The sequence below is a fragment of the Grus americana genome, chromosome 3, assembly GCF_028858705.1.
Source record: "Grus americana isolate bGruAme1 chromosome 3, bGruAme1.mat, whole genome shotgun sequence".
Taxonomy (NCBI): domain Eukaryota; kingdom Metazoa; phylum Chordata; class Aves; order Gruiformes; family Gruidae; genus Grus; species Grus americana.
In genome coordinates, this window is record NC_072854.1 from 34,205,415 (window position 1) to 34,230,935 (window position 25,521).

Sequence of the window (25,521 nt, forward strand, 5' to 3'; positions counted from 1 at the left end):
TGTAGTCTGTTGTCTAGAAGTAATATAAGGATTTATAGTATTTTTTTTTCAGTCCTACTTTCCAAACTCACTTAAAAGTTATACAGTATACAAAATGAGTATTAATGGTGCATTAGATGAGGAGAAAAAATCTAGTATGCTGGTCCAAAGTATCTAGACTGCTCAGTTGCCGATATGCCTAAAATTGATTAATTTTTAACTGAATCCAGTTCAGGCTCATTTCAGTAATACAGAGAATGTCTACATTCATTTCTACTGCATCTACTCCCTTAAATATGTATTTTTTAATTTTTATATTCAGTTGAACTGTTCTCAAGGAAAAAGACTAAAAGCATGGGAAGCTGAAGTCTCCAACTCCAGAACAGGTGAAATAGCAACCTTGTCCATATGGTGCCCTGCTCGTGATCTCTAGAAAAGGAAAGGCATAAATTAATGTAATCTATACCCAGAAACTTTTTTTTTTTTTAATTTTTTCCCCTCCTTTTTAACCAAGGCTACTGAAAGAACACAAATTTCTGTGAACACAAAGTGAAATTATTCCTTTTAATACAGTGTCAGGTGGAAGATAGAACTCACCTGTAAAGCTAGACAAGAAACTTCTGAAGCAGGTAATTTTCCAGGAAAATATTAACCATCCCTTAATCCAGTCACCAGTCTTGTTCAGCATACTTTGAGAATGGTGTTCTAATAGTCATTTTCAACAACAGATACACATGTAAATACTCATGCCATTTATTGTGGAAACACTGAAGACACAATATAGCTTTAACATACTCCCACTGAACAACTACTAATTTAATCTGAACTTCACACTGTTTATTGTGGAAATGCTACAGACACAAACACAAGATTTAAGCACAGTTCCACCATCAGAAACATGACGCTTCAAGGAAGGTCAAAACAAAATGGCTCTTAAAGGTAAAAAGAAGAGGCAGATGTCATTTCCTAGAAATGAAGGAAGGTAGGCTCCACTGGAGCAGCTTTAGTACTGGGCTTTTCTTTTGGATTGGTGGTAAATGAAAAACCCAGAGCCCAGTGATTTTTCTTTTTTACCTAACTGATCCAATCCAGGAATCTTTGGCACAGGAATTTTCCCTTGCTTTGTGACTACAAGATTATTCAGTCATCTGTTCCTACCAAGGCCACTGTTTTCATAGACTTCATTTAATTCTACTGCGTGGCATTTACTTGCATGTTGTGCAAAGGATGCTCGAATATCAAATTCTATGTTGATAGACTAACAGTATAGATTATTGCAATAGTTCTTTTTTTACTCTACTTTTATCTGGCTAACAAACAAAGCTGTTAGAGAAGAGAATTGATTTTCCTCATTATTCCCTATACTGGCCTTATTTTGTAGCATTTACACAGACAAACTAAGATGTCTACATGCAAGAGGAAAGAATTCCACTGCATTCATTTAAAGGGACAAAAATAAACTGCCAAACTGGAAGTTATTTCAAGATAAGGATGCAGATATTCTATTTCTAGTTCACTCTTGCACACTGCCTAGATTTAAACCACAGAGTTGCACTTGCTGCTTCTTTGCACATATGAATAAAATTAAGGCCTATTTAAAAAATGTGCAGCACAGAGAACAGTAACACGTGGCTTATTCTGTCAGTCACAATGGTATATTTTACTTCCTCATTGCTCTGTATCAATTGTGAAGCTGTATTCATGAAACAGGGAATGTTTATATATTGAAAACTTGTGCGTAAAATAGAATAAAATCATGTGTGCATTTCTTAGGCATCAATTAAAACACTGACAAAAAAAAGCATTATAAAAGATCATAGAAAACTAGAGCTGTTCTAGATTTTTAAACAGCAAAAACCCTATCAATCTCATAATGGAAATCAAAACACTTTTTCGGGTATGATTCTTTGCATGCCATTCCTCCTTACAGTCTTACATTATCATTTTGCTTTTTCCTCTCATTTCAGTATCAACAAACATCTGCCTACATATTAATTCAGAAAATATTAATAAAAAACTGGAAAGAATTGGAGCCTAGCACACTGATTTAAAATGTTGTCTCTGATCATATATCTGATATCAAGTCCTAGCATGAAACTATTATATTTAATCCAAGTAGTTTCTTGTTAGGAAATAGCACACATATGCTGTCAAATGATTTTCAGTACAAAAGATATACAGATAAAATAGTTTAACTGAAAAGCTTTGAAGACTCCTAGGCATCAGTAGGGAAGGCACTTTTCCGGTCACGTAATTCTAGCATATTGGGATTCAGCACAGCTTTGGTATTTCAACATCTCCTTCAGTTTCTATGCAAGTGGTATCCACTGACTGCCCAGTCCTGAACTTCTCCACTTGCAAATAATGCAAAGAAAATTGCTCCAAATAGATTAATAGAAGCAGCAATATAGAAAACAGTCTGCCATTCTCCCACAGTATTCTGTCAAAAGGGGGAAAGAAAAAAAAAAGGATGCAGTCAATTTGCAGCTCCACATTTGAGAAAAAGTAATTTTAAAACCAGGCCTTGCCTATTTAAATGTTTATGCTATTCAGCATGATTTCATAGCAACATAAAAGCATTATAAACATAAAAGATCAAATCATCAGCATAGTCAACTTCATTTTAATAATACAGTTTACACAGATAGTGCTATCAGAATTGCCTTAGATTATCTGAACAAGTTTATCATCTGAGATGCAGAACCTTCACATCAAAATTCACACTTGCATGAAGGCTACACCAACTCACAGAGAACGTTACTGTAAGAGGAAACACTACCTTGCTTTCAGGTCAGGTGATCCAAGAGCTGAAGTGCTCTGCACTACGCAGTAAGCTATTCTTAATGACTACTACGTGAATATTCCAGAATTGTAAGCTTTTTAGCCCAAACAAGGTAGCCATCTTTACTCAGATTTCAAGAGGAATCCTCTAAACTCTGGTATTTAAGAAAGGCCTTAAGACATGGGTAGCAACGAACTGTGGTTTGTTTGCGTTTTGGTTTTTTTTTCTTCTTTTCTTTTTAAATAAAGAAGTCATATCTGTAGAAGTCTTAAGGGGTTTTTTTTCCTTTTTTAATTTTTTTTTTTAATTTCCAGCTGACTACTGTACAAACCTGTAAACAATCTTACTACAAAAGCAGAATAAAATCAGAACAGTGCATTAATATGGGGGAGAAAACCTCAAACCAACCAAAAAAAAAGATGTCTGGAAGAACTAATTTGTTTGGATTCACGCATTAATGAATATTTTCATATTATTTTTTAAGGAAATCATGGAGTGATCACTAACTCCAAAAATTCAACTGTATCAATAAACTTACTTCTCCCATCTTCCTTTCTTAAAAAATTTTAGAATAATTCATACAGTTGATTAAAAAAAAAAAATTCAAACAACTCCTTACTCCCTTTTTCTACATTCTTGGAAGTCAAATCTAACACAGTTAAAGTTAGGTATCTTGTGAAACTAACACATCTTAGAATGTCCTAATCCCATAATGTACGTACAAAGGGATGAATTATAAAAGCCACACATTTGAATCTAGTTTCTCACTCATCTGACAAATGCTGACCTTACAACTCAACACCTCACATGAGAGACTGATTTTAAAAAAACAAGAACTTGTCTTAATTTGCTAAAATAATACCACAGCTGTCTCATCTAGTTGGCATTTTAACAGAGTTTTACTGTGATAAAAACATATTCTATTTATTCCAAGAGAATATAAGGGGTGAGTCACTAAAATTTTGAAGTCCTACACAGGTCTTCAATTTTACCTTTATTAAGTCATTCGCAGCAGCGGAACAGTATGACTTACATATATAACCCAGATTTCATTTAATGACTGCAGACTTGAGAAGACAGAATTTCCATTCAATGGAGATACAAATGTAACAATTGAAAAAGTAGTAAGCAGACTTACATTATGAGTGAGGTTCTTGGCAATAACCGGCCCCACCATTCCTGGGATAGTAGCAAAAGAATTTGTGATCCCAAGGAGAATTCCAGCATACCTGCAAGAGAAATTATTAACGCTGTTTATTAACTTATCCTGCTTATCAGTCATGGAAACAATTTTGCCTAACCTGATCACATGGGCCTCATCTTTATCACACAGACAAATTAAAACACAAATATTCCAGTGGGAATGGCTTGCCTTTATTCTAGTAACAACTCACTGACAACTTCAAATATATGTCTCTCTTCCAGCGGCTAGTAATGGAATTTAACTTAAATTACTCACAGCTTTGCTCAGGATCCATAATCCAAACCCACATCTCCTTTGCTAAGCCACAACCAAACTGTCTGGAACGGATCCACTGGAGAAGTTAGGAAAGAAACATTGCATGCCTCAAAGCAGAAAGACAACAAGGAGTATGACAGAGTGCTGTCTTGGCAACAGTAAGAGTTGTTTCAGGTATCATTGATAAAAAGTATCTGCCAAGGCAGCAATAATCACTGGTACAGATGGATACCCCCACTTACACTACAGAGTATATGTTCCAAAGACCTGAGTTCAGAGCACTGTGGCAGTCCTTCCCTTCAGCTTTCTGTGGGTCAAGGCCAACAGGAAATGGGTCTGACTTAACCAGTTTTGCTGGTTGCCATTCCTGCAGCTCCATTCTGAGGCTTCCTGTTCCATGAACATGTTGCTCTATCACACACATGTGCATGCATATGCACCAGCAACCATAAAAAACTTGCTGGAAAAAGCTGGCAACTTGCTTAATGCCTGAGTCTCAGCACCTCATCTCTAGGCAATTAAAGCTCTCTCTCACAGGAGTGCTGCAATACCAAAAGATCATGTTTGAAACCGTACTACAAGTGCAGACTTGTGAGAGAGACTGAAGAGAAATAAGAGCCAGGCATTCTACACCTGAGCTCGACCTTCCAACCATCAGAGCACAGATCCCTGAGGTTCAGATTTTCAAGGTGGATTTGCTGGCTGAAGAATCATACAAAATACTAATAGTTGCTGTTTAACACAGGAGAAAGGAGTTATCTCCCAGTGATCATTTTAGGCTGTTTTGCAGAGTGAAATTATGTCCTCATTGATTTGAACATAACAGAAATATAATTTCATCTCTAAAGAGAGATTCATAGCTTTGACACTGTATTTACCAAAACAGAGAATACAACCATACAGCATTGTTACAAAAAGTTGTGATGTGTGTATCCAGTTCAGTGATATTAGAGAAACATGGGTTTTTTTCCTGAAAAAGAGAATCAATTATCTAGCCTACTAGTTGATTTTTTCTTGAAAGTCAACACTACTTATCAGTTTAAAGCATGGCAATGTATTTTAGACTGAGGTCCAATGCCTTAATTAAAGTGATCCTTATTTCTTTTAAATGCAGCATGTAGTCTTATCTCAGAAAGTGTTTAAGAATTAATAGGCCTTTAAGAAACTGAATGTGAAAGTGTAAAAGTTTCCCTTAGGCAGATAAGCACACATAGCAAAACTCCATTTAAAGCCTTTAACTAGAACCAAATACATTTTGTCTTCAACATGTTTAAGCACTACAATACAGCTAACACACACTTTCAAAACTAAACATAGTTTAATAGTTTCCCTGGTTGCCGAAGATCTTTGGCAATCAATTGCTGGCTAAATGCCTCTGGTTATGCCCAGTGTTTCTGACATAGGTTGCATTCTCGATAACGCTCGCTGTTTGATGCAGATAACTGCTATGCCACTCCTTCAGCACAGCGGAGACTCTTATGTGAAATGGGAAAGCAAAAAGCAACATGTCTGTAGAGCAAGACTAATAGTAAGCTGTTGGTCAGGTTCTTATGGCTTAGTGGGGATAATCAAATACAAATCGACTTGCAGAGCGGTTAAGTAATAAAACTAAGAGTAAAAAACACAGATATGTGAAGTGTTTAGTGTATAACAGAACAGGAATATTATGAGGGCTCATGGTAGCAGCAATACTAAAAATTGAAATCATGGCAACATATTGATGTAGATTTAAAGAGCTAGAATAGAATACATTTTCCCCACAAGAACAATCTTGTCTTCCTCCTGTCACCAACCCCTCAGTTCAATACACTGATGGCATAATAAATACAAGTTAGAAACCAAAAACACCTAGCAAATATTGCTTTTCCTTCAGTATCAGTATTTTCATTCACTTTTTCCTGTGAATATAATAATTTCTTTGGTATAATGCAAGTTTTAGTAGCAACAAGAGACCCTTTGCTATTCTAGTCAGCATACTTTTAACCAATTAAAATAGGCATTTAAGTGCATTTTGAAACTGCTTTGAATAATTTCTGGTTATTCTAATATCTTGCAGTAAATTAAAAAAAATGAGCTCTGGGTAAACTCTTAACAGACGTCTCCTTCACAATTTTATGCAGACCTCATTTTCAGATTTCTACAATTATGTCAAGCATTTCCTTGAAATTGTGAATGTCTGCCTCGGCCATTTCATCCAACAAAGTTCAGACAGTTGCAAAAAGTTAAGTGGTGAGGGGGGAAAGCTTCTTTTTCCTCTCGTCTTAGATGGTTTTGTATTTCTGTATTTGAAGAAATTTTTTTTTCTGTGACCTTTCTTACAAGGACATGCCCTTTTCCTTCTCTGTCTCCATTTGGACAGATTTACCCTGAATTAAAGCATGCATGTGCTGAATAGAGAATCACTGATTTCAATAAAACAGCATGCCCCCTGACCATGTTCCCATCCAGGAAATTTTTCCCACATATGCAGCCATTCGTCTCTAGAGGCAATGCCAGGCCAAAGTTCCTGAACTACCAGCAAGACACCTGCCTCTCCTGCACTCATAATCAGTATGCTCCCTTCAGCCTATCTGAGAGGAAAAAAAAGGGCTAGAAGAACTCGTATGGTTTAAATGCAAAGGGAATAAAAGCAGGACTGTGTCGAGGGTAGGAAGAATAGAGTGGGATTTGGTCAGAGAGATCAGCAGCAGTTCATGTGATGAATCTAATTATGCCTGCTGACATGTATCAGCATCATGCTGCATGATTTTTTTCTTGTAGCTCTTTTCAACACCTAAAATACTCTGTATACTGTCATATACAAATTCATCCTTGAAATAAACACGTTAGAAATTCAAAAGTGAAATATCTTTCAAATTAGAAAACACACACAACATTCTAATTCTGGAAACCTCAGCCGTCACCTGCATACAGATGTTCCTTGTGCGTATGTCTCTCAGAGGCAATACACTGCAGTTGTGTGTTTTCCTTTTTCCTGTGACAGCTGTGTTGCACTCCATGGACAGGATGAATTGTACCACTTAATGAGGACTGTTTAATATTTTGTTTCACTTCACTTGCTCAATACATGGACCCAAGCCTTACTTTCTGCATACCATTCAGCTGTTGCAAGTATAATTTTAATAATCCCCAACTTTCCAGTAGAACTCTACACAATACTTCCTTATTTTCACAACACTCTTGAGAGATGGAGATGACAATGTGAAACCCATCCTATAGATAGGAAATGAAAACATAGGCCAAGAATGTATGTGCGTACTGGATGCTTGATTTGAGATCTTCAGAATCTCATTTTAAGAGTATTTAACAATATTGTTCATATACTCAAAGCACAACTCCACTGACTTCTGTCCACGCTCCGAGTAATACCATTTTGCAAATCAGAACTTAATAGTTTGAAGACACATTGAAAACAAGCAATAAATCAGCTAGATTAATCAATTAATCTCACTAGATCCAACATTAGCTTCTCAGCTGAGATGTTTAAGTTTGGACTCCAGCTGCTGCAGACTCCCTTTATGTATTATGGTAGTCTGAACCAGCCTCAAGAAGTCCCTATCACTCTTCAGAACTAAAGAATTTTTAAGAGTCCAGATTCCTAAAGCCAGAGGGTTTGAACATGGTCCTCACAAATGATCGCACTAGAGTGATCCAACTGACTTTCCCACATGCAAATTCTGTGACAGAGCACTGAAAGGACTGTATTCTCAAGAGCAATGTTCAGCTACCTTAAACATGACCCTTATTTTCTCCTGTAATGTCCTGCCTCAGCCATTATGTGCTCTTCAACTACTACAGCTACAAGGTAGAGGGTTTAAGAATGAATGCCAGTCTCCCTTTCTATACAACACTCAGTCATTTCTAGAGCAGGATACATCCTGCAGGATCCATCCTGTGCATTGAGTGAAGAAAAGGTCCTGTGCAGAGGAATATTACAACAATGACACAAAGATTAATTAGTGATGCACAGAGAAAAGGAGGCAAAACAAAACTGCACAGATATGCAAGTTATGCCATTAAGTTACTTACAGTAGTAATGTCTTCTTACATTAATGCTTATGTTTTGTATTTTTAAAATCAGAGACTAAAATAAATAACTCCAACTCCTAGCCTACGTTTTAAATTTTTAGGAAACTGTTGCAGTTCTGCAAAGCTAAGCTTGAAATGGAAGTTGTATCATGGCCTCATAATACCCCAGATGCACTACTTTAACTACATCTTCTAAATCAGTAATTCTACTTGATTTAAAAAAAAGTGCATCACAGAAGCTATTCTTCTTACTTTCGTATTCAATTCATAGTACACGCTGTTTATAGCTGGCCACTGACCCCTTCCCTCTTGCTTGCTACCTAATCTCACCTGCCAAGATTAATTGAGCTCCCACTATTTCATATCCATCTGTTAATTCAAAACTTGTCCATTATTGTGGAAATGATCACCATCCTTCCAACTGCCAAAGCCTGGATACCATCTTCAATTTGGAGCCGAGGTCTCCCAGACCTTAAGAATTTTTTTCTAGGTAATGTTTCTACAAATGTTTTTCCACTCTTCATTTACACTTAACTCTTCATTTTACACATTAGTTCAGAAACACTCTCTTCTTTGGTCATCAAGTCATTTGACCCCGCTCATATCTAAGTGCTACTGTAAATGAATGACAAAACAAAGTACTTGACTTTTACCAGGACAAAGAATGCTTATGTGAACCATCGAAAGATTACATGTACATCCATGCTGTTCTGGAAACAGATAGATCTGTCACATTCTGAATTTGTAACACATTGGAAAAATTGCAGCCTGAAGTCTAACTTTCCATTCTTAATAGTCAGTCATTTAAGAGCAATTGTACATATCTGACTCATCACCTACTGATAACAGGTCACCCTACTCATAACAAGATTTTGATACCAGTGTACAGAATGTTTTTCAAATACAAATAATTTGCCTGTATAACAGTGCTTAAATATGGTAATGTTCATGCTAAACATTGATAGCTCTGATGGAAAAGTTTAAAAGAGTAAAACACTTAATTGTATTGTGCTGTTCCAAAACCACTGTCTTATTAGGATCATGAATCAAATAGGACAAAAATCTAGTAAATATAGTTACAGGAATTACATCATTTATTACTGCAGGATCAAAAATGGAATTATTCTAAACTGGTTTTCATGTCATATCCTCTGCCAAACTTGCACTTTTTGCAAATACAGTGCTTAAAACTGTAAACCTGAGTCACTGTCAATGTTTACATTCCAGGTCTGTATAGCACATGGTCCATAGCTGGATTTCCCAGGCACCCCAGGAATATAAAAAAACCCCAAGTGGTCATAAATGTATCACGTGCACTAACAACAGCCTCAGCCAATACTTACGAAGGTGCTATGTCCAGATGGTTGATGCTGTAGCCAGATGTACAAAATCCTCCTAGTGTTGTTGATATGGTCACGAATGCAACAGCCAGTGCATAGTTGCAGCCTATGAATCCAGCTGCTACTAAGAACACCGCAGGTCCAATCATTCCTTTAAGACACAAATCTTAGAATCAATGGACTTTGAACATGGGAGACATTAAGAGGCTCTAAGCTGTGTATACATTTTCTACACAACTTCCACCACCACCTAGTGTACAGAATCTAGTACTGCACTACATGCATTACAGCAGGCCTGCAAGGAAGAGCAGATGGGTTACAAACCTGTTGCTGCCTCAGGAAACAGTAGCCAGACCAGAAAAATCCTACTCTAGCTGCAAAGAACAAACTTCAGCTAGATAAAAAAATTAACAAAAATCAACATATATTGAAAGTGACTTCAGAAATTAATTTTATTTATTGTTATAAAAATAATAGAAGTCACACTGACACTGGTAGGTGAACAGTGCACTGCAAAGAAGTTATCCCCATTTAACTCTCCAAGTTTCAGGAGCAAACACTGACTTCTGCAGATCATAATAAAGTAGAGCTGGAAGGGTTCATACAAATACATACATACATATGTATATCTACACGCACGTATATGTATATTTCTCCTGCAGACACCTTCTAGGATGAGTTTTATTTCACACTTATAAGATCTGAATGTCTGGTATATCTATACTGGAGCCTGCTGTACAATTTAGAGCGCCTAGGCTAGCTTTCGAGATGCCACATCAGGTACTGGAAACAGCTTTGCCGCTATCGTGAGCTAGGAGTGCATGCTGCTTCCTGTCTGCAGTTAACTTTGGTATCCATTTCCCAGTACCAGAGTTGGCCATTTGCATGACCCCATCATGATCTTTGAAAACAGCTCCAAGTACCTGGTTTTGTTGAAGCCAATCAAGAGTCCTGCTTTTACTAACACAATGGAATGTTTCCCCCTCAGTTGTACATACTTGGGTGTGAGGCCCTGCAGTAAGCTTAAAATGGTTTAAGCTCAAAATATAAAAAATGCTTGAGAGTTTATTATAAAAGCTGCTTTAAAGAAAGCAATTGAATCAGCAGAATTGAGAAGGCGGCAAGGATAGGCACACATCAAACAGGGTGCAACTTGTGTGGATCCTGTGCCTAATCTTTTTTTTTCCCCCTTTTCTTTCCCCTGCTCCCTCTTTTAATCAGTTTTCAACTTCTCCTTCCTAAACACAGCCTTTTGCCTGTATTCATTAAAAACCTGATCTTACTGATCTCTCGGTGATTTTAGATCATCTCTCTTCCCAATTAGTCAATACTATTTTGGATTCTATTTGGCCTTCCTACCCTGCTGGCAACTGTAAATTTTGCAAGTGTACTCCTATTCAGTTACTTAAGTCAACAAAACTGAACAACACAGGGCAGGGAATAGGCTCATGCAGAACATCCCATCTCAGTTTGAGAAAGCCATTCACAAGGTATCATTCTGTCAAGCAATTATCACCACTTTAATGGTGATTCTACCTGACCATTTATTTGATCAGTTTGCTTGCAAGAATGATGTATCTTTGCCAAAAGCTTTGTTTATGTCATCTCTTATCATTCTCTTATCCAATGGGCCTAGTTTTTTATGTAAAAAGACAGGATTTACTCTTGAAAAATGAATGTACAAATAAAGCCGCTTCTCTCAAGCCATACACAATCCTGCCTAATCTTCCAGCAGAATGTCACACTACCCTCCCAAACTCTTCATTTTTCCCAGATTGATACTATGACATGTTCAAAACAGAGATGATATTTGCACCTACCTATTAGGGTAAAACATTTGCGAACACAAACAGTGGACAAGTTCTGTTTTTCCCGTAAATAATCAGCAATTTGCCCAGACAGAATTATACATAACCAGCAGCCAAAATAAGGTAGGGCAGACAAAAACCCATTCTGTTAAGATAAAGAAAAAGACAGTTAAAACACTAAAAGGACACAATTCTATACTTTGAAAAATCACTTATTGTGGAGAATTAACAGAGACTGAACCAGAAGTGTCAAAACCATCCATCCACATAACTATTGTTGTATTACCATAAGATAGAAATCTAGGGATAGAAAAAGCAAAGCATTTTAAAGTTATCAATGTGTGAATTCTCTATTGCATGACTTAATCCGTAACTACCAATGCAGCCAGACCAAAAACTCAAAGGTTTAAATCAACAGCTGGGTTCAGGAAAAAGAAAACTAGACATGAAGATAACTTGTGGAAATTAACACGATCACGCAAATTTCCAAAACCACCAATTTCAAGTAGGACAGGCTATAGAGTGAGTTACTAAAGTGGAAGCTGTAAATATTATTCAGAATTTTGAAATGTAGATGGAATCTCAGGGTTTTGTACTGCTATAACTCTTCAACATTACGTTATCCCATTATCTATCTGCTGAAACATGTGATGCTGGCTGTAATCAGAGACAACATACAGAACTAGAACTTTCATTAGATCCAGGCTGGACAGCCTGTGATCCCAAAGCAAAGCCATTGTTCAGGACCTGACATAACTTACACTGAAGTCACCTGTTAACTCCCATTACTTTAAACAACAGCTGGTTAGCAACTTCTGTCTGATTCTGTGTGTTTTTGTGATGAGGGGAAACAAAAGGTACTACTAAGCTGCATAAGTTTACAGTCTTTCTATACAATTACGGTTATTACTGATAACAAAGCTATAACTTGACCTAATCTGTGGCTAAGAAGAGGTATTTGGATAGTTATTGGATAAAAATACTCTAATATTTATACACTATTATAAAATGTATGTTTGTTAAAAAAGAAGCGAAATTTATTATTAAATGAGACCAGAAACACATCCCCACCTGAACCCACTCTATCAGTACTCAAACATGCTGCCTTTTGGGTTTCAATGCTCAGCTTTCAAAAGCAGTAAGTAAAATTTTGAAAAATGGAAGATAGTCTCAGTAATAAAAAAATCCCCAATTTCTTTTGAAGCACTGCTCAAAGACACAGCATTATTTTTAAACAATTCCTTTATTATAGAATGGGAAGTGGTGGACTATACAGTAGCAACTGTATATTATTTTAAAAAGTAATGCAATTTCCATCTAAATATGTGGCAACAAAGTTAGTCCAACACTATTATGCAAGCCTTTCCTTTTTTTTTTTTTTTTTTTTTTTTTTTTTACTGTTCACAACAGTAAGTACTCTAAGTCACTCCTAAATGAAGAAACATAACCCAGAGACACAGGAAACCACTTCACAGCAGAACCTGCTAGCATTTAATGCAATGGGGTTTTACAAAACACATGCAATCGAGGGCTGTGGTAGTAAATTACTTTTGTGGATGTTTATGCAGGTATTCCCTAAAGAGGCATAATAAGAAACCTAACCAGCAACTTCAGCTATTTTTTTTTTTTTTTCAGACATTCTGCAGCTTACCCTACTGCAACCTTTTCTTCTAGTGCTGAGATTCCCCATCTTTTCCTCCCATGATTGCTGACATCACCTCTTTCTTGCATGGTGTGCATCTTGAGTTCGCTCTAAACCAGTCTCATGTGATAAACCAGGAAAAGACTATGCTAAACTTCTTGAAATTTCTGAACATCTTTTTACCTGAGCTATACCAGCTTCTCCAGGTAAACTATGCTATCACTGAACTTTCCCATTAAAGACAGACCAGCACAGTCAAGAAATTGCTATAAATAAGAATGTTCCAGCCCCCTGCCCCCATAATTTTTTCCTAATAATCTCATTTTTAAAAATTTCCTTGAAAAGCACTATATCTGGACTTTAAGTCTATGGTTTTCTTTCACCCTATTTACCTTACTAAAAAAAGATATTTTACCTCTGCTGCTCATTGAGGAAAGGAAAGAAAACAACCATTTAGAAAGGGATCCAATCAGACAGAAGCTTCCCCCCCTCTTAAAATACTTTCAAAAATGCCACTTGGCCTTAGTTTTATCTTTCTTTTTTAACTGGAAATGTTCTCTTTTATGAGTGAGCAAATAAGAAGTAGATAGTATTTCAGAAGCCATAAAACAAGCTATAAAATGTGAAGCAATCATACAAACCATATAACAGAGAAAAATATTTTTATAGTTATTGTTTTAAATCAGAACAGTTAAAAAAGGGTAACATGCATCTTCAACTGGAAAAATGAGCTCGAAAGCTAGCATGAAGCTAAATGTCAAATAAATCCTGAAAAAAAGTAGAAATTACAAGGCAGGTAACATTTTTGATGTATCTGCTTAATTGTAGAGATTTATATTACCATTTCCCAGCTATGCATTTACATTCCAAGGTTCTTAAACAGGTTCCTCCATTCTAAACAGCAAGGAAGATCTCTGTTATTTCCTTAATTCAGAAGAAAGTGACTATATTTTTATCTCACCTCCTGTGCATCAAACCGCAGGATCTCCTTCATGTATGTGGGCAAGAGTGTAAGAAGTGTATAGAAAGTCCAATTATAAGAGAAGTGTGCCACAACGATAGCCCAGAGTGGAAGGGACTCCAGTATAGGTCTCCAGGGAACAGATTTCTGTGTAGAAAGCTAGCAAGCAGGAGGCAGAAAAAAAGGGAAGAGAAAGAGTGATCAGGACATCAACATGAACATTTCTTAAATACAGTGGTTTGATCCTACCAAAATCTATGCTGATCATTGATTCTGAAGGGCACAAAAGGAGTCTCAGTCAGCAGAATCAAGTCATCAGCAATGAATGCATTACTGTGTTCAGTTCTCACTGAAGGCATACTAATGTATGTTACTGTTCTGTTGTTTACTATTGCAAAGTAAAGCAACTACTAATATGCTTTGTAATCAGATTTTCAAAAAGTATGCCTTCCCTTGTTGAGGTTTGTTGCCTCCTGCTTTTACTATAAATGATTAAAGTCACCCCTCACATGTTTATGTAGCTGAATCTTTCCTACTCAATCCTAGATATTAACTTTGGTCTCTCAGCCAGCTTCACAGGTTGTAAATACATATCCCCAGTCACAGGAATAAACTTTTATGCACACTTTGGGAACTGGGTCATTAGCATTTTCAAAAAGTTTTCTCTGCAAACAGTAATCGCTTTCTTAGTCTAGAAGACACATTGAAAAAAAAGTTGTACAATGTTGTATTGCAAAGTTTAAAGACATTATACAGGTCTGGATCTAGTTTAAAGAAAAGTGATAGACTTGAGCTTTTTATTTAAAAAGCACCACAATAGCATCTGTGACAAAAGGCATTATTATAAATGCTTTGTTTGATTACCATTTGTTTCTCATTTATACAACTGCACTGTACTTTTAATTTTTTGTTTGACAAATTCTGCCTCTACCTCAGACTAAGGATGTTTTTCTAGTCATCAACAGAGCACAATGCTAATGACAATACTTATGGTTTATATTCTTACTTAAGTAAGTGCTGTACCTGATCTTTTAGAGAAGAGAGTATGTATTCTCTTTCAGCATGTGAAATGCTCTTGTGAGTTTCTGGTGTGTCACTAACCAACCACATCCAGAAGAAGAACCATAATACGCCAAGCGCACCTATTGTTGGGAAAAGATGGGTAAAAAGATAGAAATAAAACCATAAGCAATTCTATTAAGAGAGTAACACTCTCAGATGATTTACTTAGAAGTTTTTTACAAATACTCTAATATAATTTTAATGAACATTATTTTTCTGTCTGCTTACAAACAGTAGTTCCCCAAAGTGGCTTAACAATGCACATTTAGAGGTAATAGACAATAAAAAGGACTAAGCTGGAAAGAGGTTTTTTGTGGGTTTTTTCTTTTTTTATTTTCCTTCCTCTTGGAAGTGCCTCATGCAGCAAGAAAGTTGCGTACACATGTATTTTTATCAGTCACATGGAACAGTCACAAAAGATACGGCTCACCCAGAGGAAATAAAAATTCACATTAAGTTAAATCACAAAAAATACTTTGTGCACATAAACAGAATATCACTACATACAGCTTAACTGATGTACCAATCTTCCTTTTCTTTTTTAAGCCAAACCCCAGAATAGTCATTTGAAAAAGGTAACTTTTCAATAGTCAGTCCAAATCAACTGTACTTTTATATAACTATAATATTGTAACTTATTTAATTTTGTCCAGTTCTTTGTTTTGAACCCTTTTATTCATACAGAAATTGGAGGAAAGCGTAACCCTTGGCTTTTAGTCCGATCCTCCATTGCCCATGCAGAATATGAAACTGCTCAGACATGGAAATAGACCTATAAAAAGCATCAGTTAGATTTATGACACGCTATTAGAAAATATTTTCTGTGTTTGAGGTTCTAAAACATAACTCATGGCCTTGCATTTTGGACATTCCTTCAAGGTTCCTGTGACTGCTAGAGAGATTTTCCACACAGTTTCCATTTAAAGCAGCAGTAACTTTTCACGTGTTCTTTCATTCAGAGTAGAAGTTCGTTCTGGGGATTAAAGTTATTAACTCAATTTCACACTTCAAGTAAGAAATTTCAGTCTGTTGTTTCCAAGTGGTGGTAGAGTTAAGAGCATTTGACTTGTACCAGCTTTTGTTCGACTCAAAGACAGCTCTGCTCATTGGAAGCAAGACTTACGGAGCCACACACAGGAATTTACTTAGCTTTAAATATCTCTAATTTCCCAGGAAGAATAAAATAGCAACCCTACATGTCAAACATGTTTTTAAAACTTAAAATAAGTTTCATGATATACCATACTGTTCAAAACCAATATGGATTGTACTTTAAATAATTTAAAAAACACACTTACCAAATATGTAAAACACGTAAACCCAGTTCATATAGTAGCAAATTAAACCAGATAGTGGCAGAGAGACAACAGTTCCCAGCTGTGCACCTACCAGAACAAAGCAAAACAAAGTGGAAACCCAATAATTACATCTCCTATAGACCCCTTAAACTAAGCGGCATTTCACAGTTATTCTATTTTTCTGTAATAAATTGTGCAGAAAAGATTTGTCACCACCACTAGAGGGTTGCCATTTCACCTTAAAGGAACATGGGCACAATAAGCTGCTTTGGCAGCTCCAAGTAAACAGAGTCACAAAGCCCTAAGCATCCAAAATTACAAGCAAAATGCAATAAAAGACAGGTATTCTTGGCAGATTAATCTCCAGTAAAGTGATGGCTCTAGTGTATCCAAAACAATGCAAATTAGTCAACTAGCATTGCTGCAAAACAAGAGACCACAGTACAATTAAGGACTTGGGAGGGCAGAAATATTCTGACTTGATATAATCAATTTGCATTTCTGATAACTCTTACTAGCTCCACAGAAACAGGAATGCTAGAAACAAGAGCCAGAAGGCATCCATATAACCAGCACATTCAAATCCCATGGTCCCTGAATTCAACAGGGTGTAGGAAGAAGGGAAAGATGAGCAGATCTCAGTTTAGATACAAGCCAAAAGCAGGAAAGAACTATTCTTGAGCTTATAATTCAATATATATTTTGCAAAGGATGGCAGGTCCATCCACCCCAATCTAAACCAGAAACTCAACCCCTATTATTTACATACTTAGAACTCTACTGGTGATAAATAGCAGACCTTGTCTCCCAGCGTTAGTTATACAAACACTTCTACAAACCTAATCTCAACACAGAAAGCATTACATTATGTTGATATGCTGGCTGCCTAGATTCCGTCTTCATGGAAACAATAATTTTTATTTGAGGCAGAAAGCTTCAACCACGAAAAACAAAACCACACACTTATTGCAACATATAAAACAAAATAACTACATATAACCTCAATCATATGTTCTCTCAGAAAAATCAACATGATCGTGATTAAATAAACCACAGCCCACATGACTGCCAACCATGAAAATGTGGGAAAAAGGAAACACTCTGCTAAGTTTACACAAGATGCCTTATCCATCCATGACTGCTGACAATTGGCAGTTCAAGGCCACAGCCTCTTCTCATTAGTGCACTAGCATATAGTTTCACAAGATACAAAATAACGATTTAAAAGCTCCCAATCGTTAAGTTCAATCCCAACTCTGTGCTCTCTGCTTAACCTGTGTGCTGGCTCTCACACGAAGACTTCTTTTAAAGCAGATTTAATTCACTAATACAGCAGAAAACAGATACAAAAAAAGAGAAAAAGCTTTCTGCTGCAGTAGGTGGGTTAAAGTGTCTCATGGAAGGGTTTGATAAGTGCTTATAATAGCACTGAATGAGACACTTGGCTAGGAGGGAAGTGAGGAAATGTGAGGAAAAAAGTATTAAGGCTTCAGTCCTGTTGGCACAAGTGAGACACTAGACTGGCTTAGCTGCTTGAGAAACTGTAGCCGCATTTTCATGGTATAGCCCTGTCTTCTTGATGAAGCCCAGGTTGAATAAGCAAGCTGTAACAGAATACTGAGAAGAGTGAGTAAAACAAACCATTGCTTCATTAAGTGAATGAAAAATGTGTCATCCTCAAAGAAATAACATCAATTTTGACTAGTAAATTTAGAAAGCTACATTTTTTTACCTGCCCCACAAATACTGCACCAAGCAATGTGACTGACCAATAAACCCCTAAAACAGATGAAGGGATGGGCAAGAGCAACAAGTCCATGAAGCTCAGGCAATAATATAGGGTGTGACTGACCACAGCTGTTGCAAAGAAAGCTGACTTTATCTCAACACAAAGGGGAGCAGAGGGTTGCCTTTGTTTTAGATAAACAGCTATGCCAGTTGAGTGGATCAGCTGACTATATCAACAGATGAGTGGATCAGCTAGTGGCGTAAATGTTTCTCCCAGAGTTCATTAAAAGTATGATTGCCTCCCTGAGTTAGCCAGACCAGCATGAGGGGAGTGAATACGTGGCTTAGCCCAAAATAAAGTATAAAAACTAAACAATTAACAACAGAATTTCTAAGAGAACAACAGACTTGAGCTGCCCTCAACCCATGTATTCCTTCCTGGCAACTGGGGATTCCCAGCATCATGACAGTTTGCACGTTAGAGACCAGTAATGCAAATGTGTATTGCAATTGCCATATTTTGCTAAGTGTTAACTTATATTCGTACTGTGTGTTCAGTATATATTGTGTCACTCTGCTAAATCAAAAATACTGTGTCACATCAAATATCTTCAAATAAGTAAATCTGATATCAAACATTACACCTTCCACATGTAGAATATCTAAAAGAATCTAGTCAGGGAGTATTGGACTAACAAGTAGTTCTTGCAGCAATATCTAGGACCTTGACCAATTTCTTCCTTGAGTTCCCCCAAAAACACTTTAAAAGAAAAAAAACCACAACCAAATACCTCTGTCCTGTGATTATTCTGTCTCAGCTTTTTTGTTCCTAAAACTAAATCTCCTTTATTTACAGCATCTTCTATTAATCAGCTTCACAGTAACTCTTTGCACCACTTAATACCAAAGTTAGTCTGAATTTTATACTTAGTTGCAGATCAATACCCTTTCTCAGGGTTGTAAGAGCCATGAATAAATGAAGATAATGAATGCAAAGCAAGATTTAATTCAGTGTTATGCTTTCCAGATTAAATGCCGATTAAAATTTATAATATAAATCCCTTTGATTTAAGTCAATCCTCCCTGTTACTTCTGTAAAAATGTATAATCCTGTTATCAGCGTGGGAATTTCTCACCTGCATATGAAATACTAAGGAGCTTGCTGCGTTCCAGTGGAGGAGCCCAAGAAGACCACATTGAATGCATAGCTGGGAAGGTAACACCCTAGAAAACAACATTTCATTCTGTTGAAATGCAACAATTTTAGAACTCCCTTCAACTTTGCATGTTTCAAAGCATATTTCATTGAAAAGCAGTACTACAATCTATTAGTTTCTTGTTTAGACAGAAACCACTTTTTTTAAAGCATGCAAGGCATCCAAGTAAGTAGGCAGGATTAATTTCTCCTGCTTTTGATTCTGAATATACTTGAAAAGCTGCAAGAATACAAACAATAGTGTTCTGAGCTCCTGGTTTCTGACAAATGAAGAAGGATAATTCTAGTTTTGTCTCAGGTGTCCTTACAAATAAAACCTTTTTCTTATTCGACAAGGTTAGGCTAAAATACAGGGCAAACTTTTTAAATATTCCATTAAATATAAAACTAAGCTACTCGAAACAAAACAGTACATATACTACTCCAGCATACCAAGACCCACAGGGTATAATCACTACAATTTATTAATAAATTACTCAGATACATTTTAAAGTTACATAAAGAAAAAGGATTACCTCTCCCAGTCCTTCCAAGGCTCTGACTGCTATGAGGTAGCCAACTCCCAAATTTGCGGCTAAGGGAGTAAGCAAGGTGAATACAGAGGTACCAAAGACGCCAACCCCCAGTAACAGCTTCCCTCCAATTTTGCTTGCAAGATATCCTCCTGGAATCTGAGTAATGATATAGCCATAGAAAAAAGAACCAAGGATCCATCCCTGAGTATCAGCGTCCCAAGAATACTTTTGCCCCTAAAATGAGAAAAAAACCCACCGAAGTGCAGTAAGTTCAAAATAGCAGTTTCTCTGACCATATTTTGTATAACTTTGACTCCTCATTTTGTCCTTTACACCAAAATTACATATCTTTGATGGCCTTCTCCCTAGGGTCTCCTTCCTCTACACGCATCTATACTGCAATCAAAGTTGTGTTGAAAACTAATTCAGGTAGTTTACAGTCTGTTCAGATATATCTAGCCCAAGTATGAAAATCATTACAACGTGAAATATAAGTGCTTGGGTAGTTACTCCTTTCTGAGTTCTAAGCAACTTGGAGTAGATGGCACAGGCACCGACTACGTAGTCTGCATGAGTGTGAATGTCACTTCTGTATCACAGTGTTGACATTTTGTCATGCTATAGAAAATGGCTTTTCTTGCAGAAAACTTATGGACAGAAAAGCAAACAAGGAGATGCAGATGCTTATATTTAATATAAGAAAGAGAGCAGCCAAGGACAGGACTCACAAGCATAGGTGGAAGAACGGGATAAGCACAGCAGAGGGAAGATGAGTTTAGTGGACAAAGTAATAAAAGCAAAGATGATCAAGATAAGGAGCCTGAAGCTATAAAGGAAGTCAGCAAGAAGACATAAACTATTGCCCAATAAAGTGATTTTGAAGTTTGGGAACACTTCCAAAAGCCCAATTTATGAGCATCTAAATGAGCAGCATACCTTTCACAGAAGCGATATCTTCTTCCCATAAAGTTTGCAGTTATAATTTGCTTGTGATAAATAATAAATGACCTCTAAACAAGCAAACGAAATGAAGACAAGAAGATGGCAAGAGCACTCGGTAATAAACTTCAATTATAAAATGAGATCTATGTAAGTCCAAATTCACAGAGTTGGCTGTTTTGGAGTGGGTTTTTTTGTTTGTTTTTAAAGCATTTTCTCATGTCCAACAGTTCTATTAAGTTAAGAAATGTGAGTTTAAAGATTACTGGAAGGGAAGTCAGAGATAAAGGATATAAAGACAAGACTCATAACGTGGGAAGGATTAAAGACGTGAGGAGAAAAATATTACATATTAATTTGTAATGAAATTTCATGCCAGTGAGACTGTACAAAGAACAGGCAAATATGGACAGTGATGTGAGCTCTGACGCAGATGTAACAGCAACAATTGATCACTGGCATATAAAACAGTGAGTCATAGTAGGTCTACGAGGTCAGATTAGCCAATTTGTAAGGAATAGCGCAGAAAGGATGTACATAAAAAACCCTGACACTGAGCACAGCACTTCTAAATTAGCCAGTCATTTAGGGCTATTATTTTTCAGAATAGCTTTAAAGAAACCACTGAAAAGACCATCCGGTAAAAAGCAGCCTGTTCTTTTGCCACCCAAGCATGAATCATCAATCACAGATTTCTATTAAAAACACTTTTACATGCCATATTACAGGACAATATGTTTGAGACCTCACCGTTGTGTTGCGAGGAACATTTATGGTGGAGGAATGCTCTGGACACACATTGGAAGTCGTATTCTTTGCTAAGCTTGTGTTGGGTTCTACCATATCCACCAGAGCAACGCTGAGGTTCACACGTAACGCGTATAGGAGGAAGAACCCAAAAAAGGCCAGTAGCGCTAGATTGTAGCGAGCTGAGCAGCATGCAGGGACTGAAACGAGAGCAAATGAAAAATTTTTATTTGAACAGAACCTAACAAAATAAGAACAGCTGACAAGCAGTTTTTACTAATAATGTCAGAAATTTAAGGGTAAGAAAAAATAGGCAAGAAAACAAGCTAATTGTTCTAGTAATAAGGAGCATACTCAATAGGAGTAGAGGCTGAGGGTGGGGAAAAAAAATAGCCCACTTTTCTACTGATGTGCAAAACAAATGTAATTCTGGTTTACACAACTGGTACCTACCCACACAAGTGTAGGGGTTGCAGTGTAAGTGTGGTGCGTGGTCTGCAGAAATGGATTTAGAAACATGGTTTTCAAAAGTCCCCTCCAAAATACAGTAATATTTATTCAAAGTAGAACTTCACACTAAAAAAACCCCGAGATTAGTGGGAACGGTCTTATATTTGTGAAAACACTTCAAGAAAAACAGAGACTCTTAAAGTATTGTTAAACAACAGTCATTGAGATTCCATGCTGTTTTCTAGCACAAGTTTTCCTTCTCTAAGTTTGCTTATAAATGAATATGCATTTGCTAACAGCTGCCAAACAGAGAAAACTAGCAGAAAGGGGGATGGCAGACACTGCGGTAGTACTGTGAAACAACAATGGTTTCCCTGCTGCTCACTACGCCCCTCTTCTGCAGTTACCATACAACAATGAAGTTGACAAAGGAAAATAAGTCTTAGATTCAACACAAAATCCGTGTTGTGGCATTAAGCTGACTCTGTCAGCTGTTTAAACCCAGATATCAGACTTTGTACTGTAACACAGTTATTGATTCCCTTCTACAGTAACACACAGCAGCATTTGGCAGAGATTGTTCATTAATACCAGGAGATTCAGAGTTGAGCTGTAACTTGGCCAGCCCATCACCAGTGGCAATAAATTTTGTTTCTGTACAAAACCCAGTTTACAGCTCTGCAGATACTCTTTATGAACTGGGGATGCCTGAACCTACTAAGCAGAAATGTTGAGAAATTACTTGAAGAATCTGCTGAATTTACAAATAGTTAAAGGGTGGATTTCCTCCCCCTTGTGAGGAAACTATGGTGCTAACGGAAAATTTTACAACCTGGACATCTGAAACTCCAGGACGGCTGGAGACCAGCACCTGCAGATATGACATCAGTCTACAGTGATCTCATCTTTCTCTGACTATTCAGAATTCAAATTATAAATAGAACAAGTATATCAATGAACAGAACTGGAACCTGATCTGCTACTGCAGTATGCCTCTTGACTAGATTCTCTGATACACCATAGGAAGCAGAAAGTATGTCTTGTGGACAAACTGTCTAAAGACTTTCCCCTTCCCAGTAACCTCCCTGAAACAAGGAATGAGCCTGTGCAATCTTATCTTTTTTCAACAGGGGCACCAACAGAGCCTTTCTGCAAGGCTCTATTTTTCATAAAAGTAGCAGAACTTTCCTATTTTTGAAGTCTCTAACCCTGACCAACTTTATGTGAAGTTCATTATGACTGCACAAGCTGTTAAAATGACATAGAGAGGCTGTATTTGCTATGTCCCTTTAGTAAAAGGGTAATAAGTGAGGCTACTGTACAAAAATGGAAAACGTCTTCCAGACCTGTGGTAATTGCAAGTCTTGCCTCAGCAGCATTTGAAAAAGGTATATCTGATTTTTAAATGGCATGAAGAAGAACAGCCAAGATTTTATTGCTTACTTTAAAAACAACGGGCAGCAAGAGCAGGAAGTGCTTACAGTACAAAAGCTAGTCAAGCAGCTTCATTGTCCTTTATTGTTATTTAAAAAGCAATTTGCCTTATGTAGAAAATGTATAGTCATATAATTTATAACAATGAATATAATTACAAGTAAAGCTATTTAACCTTTCCACTGCCTGTATTTGCTGGAGTTAAACAGTACTAACAGAAGGCTTAATATCACACCGATGATGTAACCCTTCCTTGGAAATGCCGGTTAACTGGAACATCCATTATTCTTCCTCTGGACACCTCTTACTGGTATATACCTTGTCTGCAAAGCAAGCTCCAGAAGCAGATGTGCAAGAACTTAAGATCACTAATGTCAGATTTTTTCACCTGTAAATAGTTTATTACAAAAAAATCTAACAAACATGTAGATCTACAAGTCTGAAACAAATGGCTGCTAAATTATTGCTGCCCTGTCTTTCCATTAAGTGGATTTGCAATACCTGAGAATATTAGATCAGGTTAACAGAAGAGAAGATTTGAGAAGATTCCAGATGCGTTTCAGCCACCCACCTCTTCAGGAGACTGCCATAATCAAGATGGCACAGACATTCACCTCACCTAAAGTTTAAGGCAGCTAAGCATGATATTCAAGTTCTTACCTTGATTAATAGTCTTGGATCTTACATCTATAGTTAATTCTGATTTCAGAAGCATGTTTTATAATACTGGAGCTATAATTGAACAAGATTCTTAAATTGCAGTTAAAAAAAATAGGTCTGTGCTGCAAGTTGCACGGCAGTTAAAGGAAGTTGCTCTTCTGCTGTATTTTTCCTTGTGGGCGAGGTGAACCACCTCAAGTGGAGCATGATGCATTGTGCAAACTTAAGAACATATTGCTTTAACAACCAACTTGAACTCAAATTTCTCTCTTTCTGGCACTTTTAAGTAATTTTGTTAGCAGCCCTTCCTGCTGCAGTTAATATGCTTCCCAAGTCGATTAGAGTTTTTTTGCATGGCATACTGAAGAAACTCAAAATCTTACTTTATGCTTTCTAGCTTGTCTGTTCTGGGAAACCAAACAGCAGAGCTAACCCCTTAAACGCATTAGCTCTGTTGTTAAGCCCTGACCCCATAACGATCCTCTTCTCCTATAATTATCTTTGTGCCGCCTTCCACCTTTCTTCCTCTCCATACTTCCATAACAAGCAATTAGTCTTACTCAAAATTTGTCTTAAAATGAAATTCTGCCATAACCTCTGTGGATTCCAGAAACCGTTAATAGCTGGGCTGACATTTAAGCTGGAATTACCCACTTGCCTTCAGTGCAGAGACACCAACCCAAGGGCAGGTATCTACACGGGAATTAACAGGGCTGCACGCCCGTTCCCCGCCATCAATGCTGAGGACAACCCCCCGATCCTTGCCAGGACGCAGGGCCGCGTTTAACTTAACACCCTCTGACACCGCCGCGACCTCAAGATCAAACGGCGGGAGGTGAAGCCCCCGAGGCCGCGGAGACGGGCGCCGCCGCCGCGGGATCCAGGGCGGCCGTTACCCTGACAGGAGGGCCGCGCGCCAGCGAGCAACGGCCACGGCAAGCGAGGGAGCGGCCCCCCAGCCCCCGCAGGGACGCCCTCGGCCCGGGCCCCGCGGCTCCATGGCAACGCGACGCCGCGGCACTCGGGGCGCGGCGCTGCCGGGGAGGCGCCGCGATCCGGCCCGCCTCCCCGGCGGCTCCGCAGGGCTCCGCGGACCCGGGTCGGCAGGTCCGCAGCGAGGCGGGAGCCCGTCTGAGCCAGGCTCGCGAGGGCAGCTGCCCCCGGTGCCGCCTCCCGCTCCTCTCACCCGTGCCGGGCTGGGACTCCTTCAGCAGCGGGGTGCGGTCCTCTCCCTCCTCGGTCTCCATCTCGCTGCCACCCGGACCGCGCAGCGCGCCCAGGGCCAGACCGCCGGCCGCCACCGCAGACAGGACGGGAAGGCGGCTCTTCGCGCCGCAGCCCGCCCGTCCCGCTCTGCCCCGCCAGCGCCGGGCAGCTGCAGCTGCAGCCCCCGGCGGTCATGTGACGGGCGCTGGCGGGCGGAAGCGAGCAGAAACGGCCTCAGCCACCGCGTGACACCGCTCCCAGCCGGC

At 38.1% G+C, this 25,521-nt stretch overlaps 1 protein-coding gene across 3 annotated transcripts; it reads right to left on the minus strand.

Moving 5' to 3' along the window:
* Positions 1-794: 794 nt before the first annotated feature.
* Positions 795-25,521, minus strand: SLC17A5 (solute carrier family 17 member 5). 3 transcript variants are annotated; one of them, XM_054821854.1, is made up of 11 exons: positions 25,236-25,521; positions 21,509-21,705; positions 19,820-19,975; positions 19,225-19,312; positions 16,361-16,447; positions 15,024-15,142; positions 14,001-14,159; positions 11,410-11,542; positions 9,593-9,740; positions 3,900-3,990; positions 795-2,419 (listed from the first exon to the last, which is right to left on the minus strand). In XM_054821854.1, exons 1-11 carry the CDS (start codon positions 25,294-25,296, stop codon positions 2,282-2,284), a joined length of 1,377 nt encoding a protein of 458 aa, XP_054677829.1. In that variant the 5' UTR covers positions 25,297-25,521; the 3' UTR covers positions 795-2,281. The 3 variants fall into 3 exon arrangements, with proteins under 3 accessions (XP_054677829.1, XP_054677827.1, XP_054677828.1); XM_054821852.1 differs by having other exon boundaries at positions 19,820-20,053; XM_054821853.1 differs by lacking the exon at positions 25,236-25,521 and adding an exon at positions 24,050-24,178 and having other exon boundaries at positions 19,820-20,053.